This window comes from Vanessa tameamea, chromosome 2, assembly GCF_037043105.1.
Source record: "Vanessa tameamea isolate UH-Manoa-2023 chromosome 2, ilVanTame1 primary haplotype, whole genome shotgun sequence".
NCBI lineage: Eukaryota > Metazoa > Arthropoda > Insecta > Lepidoptera > Nymphalidae > Vanessa > Vanessa tameamea.
In genome coordinates this window covers 5545814-5557177 of record NC_087310.1, presented here as the reverse complement: position 1 = coordinate 5557177, position 11364 = coordinate 5545814, and the positions used below count along the sequence as shown (strand labels likewise).

Sequence of the window (11364 nt, the reverse complement as noted above, 5' to 3'; positions counted from 1 at the left end):
TATCTACAGAAAAGTCAACTACGATATATATCTTAAACATAATACTTTAACCAAACTCAAATTAACCGTTTTTTTGGTAAAGTAATATCTTTAGTTTAATTTAATTGACACCAATAATAAATCCTAAAATAAATATTATTATAATAAAAAAATATATATGCTGTTAAATATTGCCTTTAACATTTTTAAGCAGTAGTTTTTCAAATATTACGTTAATAATCAGATAAATTAAGTCGTATATACAGGTGTGTTGTACAATGCAGAACGGACCGGAAATTATTTGAATAATATTAATTGGTACAGAAATATCTCGGTAAAAAGTTTTACCAAGACGATGTCAGGATGGGTAGTTAGTATTTAATATTACAAAATATAATAAAAAATTAAACTCCCCGGCGGGGAATCGAACCCCGGTCTCCCGCGTGACAGGCGGGGATACTTACCACTATACTACCGAGGATAACGACCATGTTGTTAAAAAAGTTATTAACTTAGTAATAACAGCATTGCTTTCAAATATATATTTTTTTCAAAATACTTACTCGAAATTATCTGCTAACACAATTACATATTTAAAGTGGATGGGGTACATTCTTCAATAAAAAATAAAATTCCATAGGTAAGTAACTAACTACTATTTAATGATTAAGTATATTAAATTTTTGTTTGCATTAATTTATATTCTAAAAAAAATGTACATCTAACTCAGTCACGAAATTTAATATTAGCGACATCTATTTAAAAACTTTTGTCTGACCAAGTAAATTGTACTGTGATGGTTATTCATTGAATGCTCACGAGATGCCGCTAAATAGAGTTTTTTATCCTAGGATTTCAAGTTTTTATTTCGAGCAAATAAGATATGACTCAAAATAAGGTTCCAAGGTATTCTTAAGCATATCGCATTATAAAAACTACCACATTTTTATTAATAAAACATTTAAAAATAAATTGTTTGTGGTGCCATCTAGTAAAGATACAATGCAGCTTTTTAAAATTCGTCCCTACGCACACAGCATACTTTAATGGTAGCGAGTAGACAGTAAAATGTCGAAAAGGCGAACTAAAATATAGACAGCTGGCAGCCCGCAACCAGTTTAACAGAGATAAAGTAGCGTGGAGGTAGTGCCGTTGTGTATTGTTGAATAACGATCTGATTATTTTTGTTTATACGCGAATTTTGTGAGGATATCGTATTATAAACTGTTATATATCAATAAAGTTAAAGATTTTTGTAGTTGTAAGCATAATCTGTACTTTTTTTAAGTTCTTCTGTACAAATTGAATATTTTATCCGAGTGTGTAATCTTGTATCGGCGACTTAACGTTGGACGGTGGTTGAAAATGTGAGTTAAATAATATCATGCTGGTTAACATTTCGGCTTAAGGACAAACCTGCAGTTATAAGAGAAAGACCTTGTGTAACTATGAAATTGTTTACGTTTCTCCTGTTGTTACCGGCATGTTTAGCACATCTCAATGTTTACTTGAGTAGTGCTGAAGTATGGAGACTACTGGGTAAGTTTTAATATAAATAAACTAAATTAATAACGATAAAATTTATAAACCAAGAAGTGCAACACTGCTGATTGATACTTGATAAGATACGCGATTACAGATATTATTGAAGTCTATGATGTGGTTAAATATCTGCTACCTCTAAAGAAAAAGATAATGTTATTATGGCTTTAATACAATGTAGTACGGTTCAAATTTGTAAAACTGTATTTGCCGCGCTTAACGAATTAAGGATGCACAGAAGCGATTCTAACGTATTTAGAGGTATTTTATTAAGAAAAATATCTATGTTCATGTTATAAGTAAATTTATTTGCATTTATGTCTTTTATAAGGTTACAGGACTTTCGTTATTTTTATGAAATTAATTTCTTGTTAATATAGGTATTTATTTCCACAATCGAATGTAACACATAACTAATATCTAGAATTAGTGACAAATAATGGCTACATACAGACATACGTATTTACTTTTTAATTTTTATATTACAATTTCTAAAAAATATAAACGTTGAAAATTTAATAGTTTAATTTTTTTAAATAAATTGTTACATAAATCCTCGATTCATATGCAGTCGATATCTATGATTATGATAAAAGTGTACATAATGATTAATGTGTAGATAATATTGCCAGTGAAATATTACATTTATTATTTATTGATAGAGGGAATGGCACCAATCTAAGGGTTTCATATGCTTATGTCTCACTTACCAACATCATAAAAACGTTATGTACTATAAAAAAAAAAAAATATACATTTTCAAATGACATACGTTGTTACGAAATAAAAATGGAAGATCATGATTGATTTAAAAAAGGCAAAATATGTAACATATTTCGGAATAATAAATACAACTTATAGAAAGAGTACGTTTATAAAATTAACTATGAAAATATAACTGTTCAATAAAAGGCAAGACTTAATCCTATTTAACAGCGATTTCAATATAAGAATAAAACCTTTTTCTGGATGTGTTATCTCCAATCTGACTTAAAGTTTTATTGTGCGGAGGTGACAAAACCGGCCTTCTCGAAATGTTTCCCGTGGCGCGTACCACGCGAACAAAAAATCATCATTTGGGCTCAATTTGTAATTTCAACCCTATGATATTTTATGAGAATAGATAAAAACGCTATCTACTTTGTTTAAAATGTTTTATCTGTTTCTATTTATTTATTAGATGAATTTGATATTTTAGTTAGTGAGATTTTTTTTTAAATTACTATATATAATTTTTTATTTCTAAACAGAATAGTATAAGTACATTGAAAATTATTCGTCAAAGTAATATATTTATTGTATATTTTAATTGTTTCACGTATTCCTAGAATCTGTTCAATTGGTACAAATCGTAGTCTTATATTTTGGCCTGTTACACTTTCTGTTGGTAACAAAGACAAGGGTCTGGGCGTCGCAGGTAATGTTCGCTGTAGCGTCGAGTTTTTATCAAAAGCCATTGTGCCAACCAGCGGAGCATAGACTGCAATCTATCTTTGTCAACGACAAACCCATCTGCCCTTTGTTCTTGTTTAAAAATTAGAATTATAATAATAAACAATGCAAGGAGTAAATGAGATCTTGTTCTTGTGACAATGATAAATTGAAAGCTCTTGGAAGCTGTTAAACACTAAATTGCTCTCGACTTTCTAATGTTAAAAGAGATTTCTTGAATCTAAAGTTGAGTAAACCAACGGTCATTTTAAACATATCTATATCGATATAGTCACAGTTGGAAACAATTTACTATATTCAAAATTAACATATCTCGTATTTTTGTTGATATTATGTAAAAGTTTAAAGAGCCATCGAGATCACGGGCTCCGATCGTCGCAGCGAGCAATTTATTTGAAATGACATTTATTGACATTCTATGGACCAATCCAATAAACGCGACGCCCAAAATGTTCCTTCTCACACTCTTGAACATAAAATAATCTTTATTGATTACAATTCAAATATTTAAATTGCGAAATGTTTTATTTAAAACGTATAACAAAATATAGATCTTCATAATATGAATAAATAATGGTGATATGTTTATTGAAATTTTCCATGGATTCGACTAGGTAATAAAATAAATGAATAAGAAAATAATATTAATATGATTTGTATGCGTTTGCCCTCTAAACATTAAAGGACAGAAAAGTGTGTAGAAGTTATGCATAGGTGCGAATGAACAAATGTAAGATTAAGTCTCAAATATTATAGAGATCAATTATTGATGTCTAATTTCTTCTATAGAAGAAAAGAAGACGCTAATCATACCACTATGTCAGTAGTAACAAATGATTACGAGTGAACAGATACTCCTTTACTGTACAGGAGTTAACAACATTATATCAGGATTGAAAACAGAACAACGAAGGCTTTATTACCTTAGCACTCTAAATGGTAAATTCTCGTTGAAATTTTAAAACTACGAAAACAACTATTTGTGATAGAGCCCTATGAGTTGAAGCCCTATGAGCCTGTTGAAGCAGTCAAAATGTATAGAAGTAGGCTAGTTATCTTTAAATCTTATTTACTTTTTAAAGAATTGTTAATAAAATACAATTAAATTATTATTTAATTCTTAACCTGCATTAGAATCAACGTGCCCTAAGTTTACGCTTCTCGTCGTGAATCGCCTTTTATCTAGCAATAAGTGTAATTTGTCTAGGTTTAAAAATATAAGATAAATAATGACCATGTGATGCCATTGTCAGTATAATCGACAATGTTCTTGATATGATATTTTAATGTTTTTTATTAAAAATTAAATAAAAAAACAAAAAAATATATTAAAATTTATATCAGTATAAACGAATACACATCACATCTGGTACTCGTGTGTAAGGAGATATTTACCTGAAGTTTTGAGTTTCTGTGGTAAATAAAAAATAGACGGTAACATGATACTTCAATAAAATATAGAATTTCGTCTGGCCGTAGTAACCTCTTCACCCGGTAAACCAAAAATTTACATCTTACACTAGTATTGATAAATGAAGATTAATCGAATGATGTTATTATTGAATCTAAAATAACACAAATAACTTTTCTTATACAAAGCAAAAAACCTAAATACGTCGCACATTTATAAAGTTATGATGAAATGAATGGTGAATGTTTTAAAATACTCCCTAAAACCTACTCTCATATTTTGACTATGTCATAACAGTAACTAATTTATTGTTGTTAAAAATTTCAAACTGAGACTCATTTCTTTTGAATTGAAATTTTAAGTTTACACGTTCAAAATAACCTAAGTATTTCATATATTATTTATAGAATGCAAGTGTTTATCAACGAAAGGTTCGTCACGTTTCCGGTGGTTTATCTTTAAACGTTATCAAAAGAATGATCTTTAATTTTTTTACCGACCTATGCCAACATTTATCACCGCGTGGCACGTCACTCTCCTACGTGTAAATTGTCCAGCCCCGGAGCTTATCTGGTCTCTTGTTATTACGAAATCTCTTTCTTTCCTGCAGGTATAGAACCGAATGATAATAAGACTATCCAAAAAATATATTGTTATTTTAATAAATACTATTAATACCGCTTTCAGTGCGCCATTCGGATCTCTTCCCCTCCTAAACGAAGTTGTCGTTTAGAGAATTAACAATGAAATATTTCAATAAACATCTAGCGACGCCGCTATATAAATACGGGCTCACGTCCTTCACAAAAATATTCTTTATGTAAATACTGTTGACACTCGGGATGATGTGGAGTGGGCTCTAAATAAATTTAATTTCGCGGCTGTTTCGTACGGAGTTTTTGAATCCATTCGAGTGTAATATGTCATCCGCGGCAGGTGCGGCTTAGGCAAAACAGAATCCTCTTACGTGATGAGAATAAAATTGCCTAATTAAAATTTAATTCAGCTTTCAATTTTGCTGGTTTTATGGTTTATTTTGAAGCTGGAATAGTGTCCGTTTTGTTAGTGTTATGTTGCATAATTTTGTAACAATCTGCCGTTAAGCTGGAAGCACTTAAGGGCTCACAGATGCAGACGGCAGAAATAGAATTAAGCGTGCTTTCGGGCCACGCTGTGGGCGATAAAGGATTATTATACGCGTTACATGAATATGCAACTCGTTATTTTCAATTACATGAAGTGCTAGCTTAATTATGCAGTTTTGTTTTCAAACAATTCACATGTCACACAATCTAATGTATATTAAATGGCATGTCGTACTTGTCTTTCTCTACATAACAATCACGTATGTGTGCTGCACGGGTTACTTAATCAAACACAGATTTATTTCTTCGTCGCATATCCTTCCAATATACTACGTGAGCGATAGGGCTGGTTTATAATTATGTAATGGTATCGTAGTTGGGCTGAAATTGCATTCGACTTGATGTTTTTTTTTCTAGTAAAACGAACGTTCTCGGCGGTACTGGATACGCAATCATCTGTCGATTTGCAGCGAAATCTAGTGGGTGATAATTAGGTGTGTTTTCAATTTATTCCTGTTTCAGCTTATATTGAAGTATTTCATGAATTTGTGAGAGTAATTAATATATATGTGTATATACTCTTTAAAATGAACAGTTTGGAAGTAATGCTTGTATAAGCGCGATTGCGAATTTAATTGGTTTAAGTAATATTTTCGTATGCAATAAAAATTTCATGTTTTTGATCGTGGAAACATAGTTCTTATTATTCGACATATTGATTTTTATTTAAATATTTCAACTTCCTTAACCTGGAATATATATATATCTTAACTCTCTATCTTTACGCGGATGAAAAGTGAAACAGTTATCTTTTATGTTTACTTGCAGAATATAGAAGGTTAAGAGCAATAGGTTTTTGCATTGTGTAATTGCAGTAACATAACTATTATTATTTTAAGAAAATATCCTTTTTGTTCGTGAACTAAATAACACCACATAAATGTTCCGCAGCTAGAGTCCCGAGTTACGGTTATGTTATCTTAAGGTATGAAGCTTTTTACACCTCGGTGCTTCAATGCGGGTTTGGTTTTACATGTTGTAGAATTTCATCCGAAATATGCATGTTTTCCAATGTTTTCATTCCCCGTCGAGCACGAGAGCAATTACTAAATATTTAAAATAATAGTATGAAAACTCAATTGTGCTTGCACGATTGCTCAATTTACGTGTTCTATCGAATAAGCAATTTATGTATGTCAATATATTGTTATATTTTAAACTAATGAGGTGGAATTAGATATATAGCGCCTTTTAAAAAAGACTCTCCATTTCAAATGACGTTATCTGTTGAATTATAAAACAAAATATGCAAAATATGTTGCATATATTATGTACTACCTATCTATTAATACTAGGGATTCGAGACAGTGATTGCCGTTGATAGAACTTGTAATACAAGACTTTCTAGTTCTTATTTCCTGAGACTTCGTGTAATAATGTTGGTTAGGTTAGCATCGCATTTATGGAAAAAGATAATTCTTTCGGATGTAGTTTTTTTTTCATGCATAAGATATCTGTGATAACAAAAAGGTGTGTTATATTCGATGTCCAATGAGAAATGAATAGAAATTTAAGAAATAATTTAAATAATACCGTATAATGTCAAAATGCACATTGAAAAATATGTTGCGAACAATTTGCGTAGACAAATACTAATATAATCGATAAGAAAAAATGTCAAAGGACTTTTAAAAGAAGAATCTTATAAATTTTCTCAGTCCCAATGATTATAGATATAATTAAACGTGGCGAACACTAACAAAATAAATACAAGCTTTGACATACCCGTATCCAGGTCAAGCCGTTCAGCTGAATAAATAGATCTTTATAAATAACGCGAAAGCCACCGTCCAGAGACGGCCAATTTGTTTACAAAGCCGGCTTACTCCTGCCGCAGATTTTAAATCATTTAGTCGACTCTAATTGGTTTTTTAAATTGTTTTTTGGAATGCTTATTTAGGCAGACGATCAGTTGTTTATTAGCTTTTGTTTCGCTTAATGATAATGAATTAACTTTGCAGCGATCTTGTGTGTGAGTTCCAAATATTTTAATAATACTATGTAATTGGTATTATTGAAGTAAGATAATATTAAGTCGTTTATAAAATTTTATATTTAATTAATCATTATCAATAGTAAATTAACTTTTTTTAATAAATTAGTCATAAAATAATCTTATTTATCATAATAAATCATTTTATTTTATTTCTTGTAATAGATAAATCAACTGGCGCCAAGTTAAAAAGAAGTAGTTTTAAAATTAGTTTTCACTTGATCGATAGTTGGGCTTATAAAAAGTAATGGTACGAGGGGTTTCACTCGATCACGACAAGAGTTTTGTTTTAGCTAGACTTGTGTGGCAATTTGCTCGAGAATGGATAGAGACGTCAGCGCGACAAAAAGCTTCGATCGATCAGCGACGCTGCGCGCACGCATACGGCATATGTCACGTTTTTGTGTTCAAATGTGAACGCTAAAGATGTGGGAGGACCGCTTCTAAAGAAATACCTGTGAAATGGTTTTGTACAAATTTGTATTTCTAGTATACTTAAGACCTATGTTGATTATTAGATAATATTTATGTAATACTTCTAAAGTATGCAATAAAGATAAGTTGACGTCAACATTGCAAAGGTTACTGGAAATTGGTCAAACTAGAAAACAAGATATCCTTTCAACCGACATTGACGCAGACGAGCCGTCACGCTGCATCCATTAGCTGCCACCGGTGACGAGTCAGTTTGAACCCAGTTGTGTAGTTTAAAGTCTGACAATGATCGATGAGGAGAGAAATTCACCCAAAACTAAAATAGACATTCATCATCACTAGCTTTGATCGCCTTCATTTTGTTTGAGTTAGTTTACTACGTTTTAAGTAAGTGATGTCCAGATCAATACACAAAATCTCACGGTCATAACTAAAGGTCTTTTTAATAATCCATGAAGTGGTTTTGTCTCTGCGTGACACCGCACCAAGTATAATAATATTTGAACTCCCGTTGTGATGCCACACGTCTGGTATTTTATTTACTGCCAGTGTTTATTCAAACCTCCAAAATGTCCCATTAGGGATGATGCTGTGACAGAATTGCTGAGGTATAATTGAATAGGCGGATGGCAAGCCACGCGACCCCATATACCGAACGGAAAATAAATGTGCGTTTGTGTGTACTAAAAGCTACGAGTATTATTTAATAATTCAAGGCACTTATTCATCAGAGATACGGTACTAATATTTACTGTCATAACCGCGTAATGTTTTCACACTCCCCTGCATTATCTTAATTGTTAAATGCACTTAGCAGTTTTGAGTGGAAATTTTATAGCATAATTTCACATCGTTCTCTTGTTTTTAAAGTACATGTATAATCATATTATTGCTTCTTATTTTTCGAATGATTGTTGTAATGTACTTGGAGAGCGTAGGAGGAGACCACACACATGCGTACAAATTCCCCCTACGCAAATATACGAGGCGTCTGCGTTAACCATGCTTATGGATACCTCCTAGTATCTATGCATACGTACGCATTCACTTAACACTTGTGGGTTTAATTGGTATTATACACAGTACAGCTATCAATGTGAAATTTCCTTCTTTCTCTTATTAACAACTCGATAACCTTAAGTAGTTTCATAGATCATAGTTAGAGAAGGTGCTTTGTTTAATCATCTCATCCAATCATCTAATCAATCGTAACCTGTTTTACCGCAATATACCGCAAATGTGTACTTTTAGTGTTACATAGAAAATAATAATTATTTATTTTTAAAACTATATTTTTGATACAATTGAAACGCAAACTTCGAACAAAAAAGTCTATACAATGGGTTAATTTTCTACTTAAAATCAAATATTGTCATTATTATGGACCATGAAATATGTTACGTTTTTTATCGACGGAGCGCGACAATTCAATGTTTAGGGAACAAGGACCAAAAATAAACAAACACAATATACAATTGGAAAAATAAAATATGCCATCACAATATAAGGGCCGACCAGCACGTCATAATAAGGTAGTGGCTTTTGTGCCATCGATTGTAAATCATACAGTCCTTTGAAGAGAATGGCGTATCATAAATAATGTCTCAAAATTTGAACGCTCTGTTCTTTTTCGAGGGATTTTTGATCCCCGCGGAGAGAATTCTAATGGCAGACCAAATTAATCAATGCGAACCAAGTTAACCTTTTTTTGCTAAACAGACTAGCGTTATAAATGTGTTCTAAATATATTCTTTAATTTAAATAAATATGTCTGAAATGTAATTTTATCCATTATTTACGCATATTTTTAACAGCTACGTAACTGTTACTATTGGTAATTGCTCAAATTCATTAATGTTTCGGTGGAAATAAAAATCTCAAGCTGCAGTAAAATATTGAACTGCAGTCACTCCATTTTTATGGTTTCGTAAGAAAGCAATTAAAGTTGAGCATTATGATAGTATTGAAGAATTTAACGCGGTCGACGTTGTTACGTCTGGAGTTTAATGGTTCACTGCACCCCTGAATAAACAAGCCTATTCGAAGTTAAATTTGCTTGCACCGGATATGGCTGCCACTCGAACAAATCCATCATGTAAATCTTTCAATGAAGACTTGGTCGATCTAACTTATAGTGTGCCTATTACAGATAAAGAAACATTTACTATAGTTACTAAATCACAGCGCTATGAGTTTCTAAATAATAACATTTTATTGGCCATGCCGCTTTAAGAGTCATGAATGCCTTCTGACCTACGATTTATTGTTGATTCACGAGTACCGAAGATTTATGTGTTTCCCTTAAGCTTTATTACTGATGTCGCGCCATAAAAAGGATTTCAAAATTGTTAGTACTTTTTAGGGTTGCATACATTCGATGAAAACCGACGCTTACAGAATAACTATTGTATTTTGTCAAATTCCATTTTTTGGAACAAATATAATTATAATCATTAATTTGTAGTATATTGAACAGGTCCGTTTGGGACATAAAGTAATACCAAGCGAATTATTTTATATTTGATAACAAATATAAGAGTTCGTTACATAAAGAACACTTAAAAGTTAACAGAGTTGAAGATTGGTTTTAAATAAAACAATAGGTCCGTTTACATTTTCTGACAAAACAAGATTCGACAAGAATTGATTGTAGTTTTGTGTAAACATTACACATTAAAGTGAATTCGCATGTCTCGCAGCATGAAGTAGAAATGGGTCAAGTTAGGGATCGGGTGACTTCTATGCCTCCTGCAGCGCCTCCGCTCGCCTCAAATACCCGCATGCTTCTTAATTTAAATTTTGAATAGAACATAATTCTTGTTATGAAGGGATTTACTAACTTAAGGTTATTAGTGTACTTTAAGTGAAAATGCCTTTACTTATGCCTCATTATTTGTAAAATAATTTCTTTCAAAATTAAAATTCAGGTTATCTTTTAAGAACTGCTGGTCAGAATATTCATTGTTAGAGAGTTCTCGTTCTTACTTATGTTGACTCATTTGAAGTCTTCTCTGAATAAACATTGATATTATTTGAACTATCACAAGCGTCGAACAGTAGAGCTTGTTGAATGAGAAAATATACTTTTGGGAAACAGTCGTTCAATATAAATATTGGTTGAATCCGTTTTGAGGTGCTCGTTGACTAATATTTGAACATGCTCGTACTACCGAGGTTTTTATCAACTAAAAATAATCACCAATTTTATAACGTAAATTAAAATTATATGCTTTTGAAATAGATGTTTCCGTTTACAAAACGAGTCAGATTGCCTACCGTTTCCTCGATTTGTAATGTCGCTACATTTCGTTTTTCCGTGATTGGCTCGAGCTTTATTTTTGGATCAGTTAACATACCTACGATCCGCACACCAATAGATTTAATGCGTAGCTCCGTTTATTTAACCG

General features: G+C 31.6%; 1 protein-coding gene and 1 non-coding gene across 2 annotated transcripts in view; one reads left to right on the top strand and one right to left on the bottom strand.

Annotated features, from left to right (window-relative positions):
- Window positions 1–388: 388 nt before the first annotated feature.
- Trnad-guc (transfer RNA aspartic acid (anticodon GUC)) lies at window positions 389–460 on the bottom strand. Its single transcript has one exon. It is a non-coding gene; the product is annotated as a tRNA-Asp (tRNA).
- A 603-nt stretch (window positions 461–1063) lies between these two features.
- The window catches only part of LOC113401386 (tyrosine-protein kinase Drl), a 31648-nt gene continuing 21347 nt past the window's right edge, over window positions 1064–11364 (top strand). Inside the window, exon 1 of the mRNA XM_026641289.2 lies at window positions 1064–1518. Within this exon, the coding sequence (XP_026497074.1) occupies window positions 1428–1518 (91 nt within the window). The 5' untranslated portion in view covers window positions 1064–1427. The remainder of the gene's footprint in view (window positions 1519–11364) is intronic.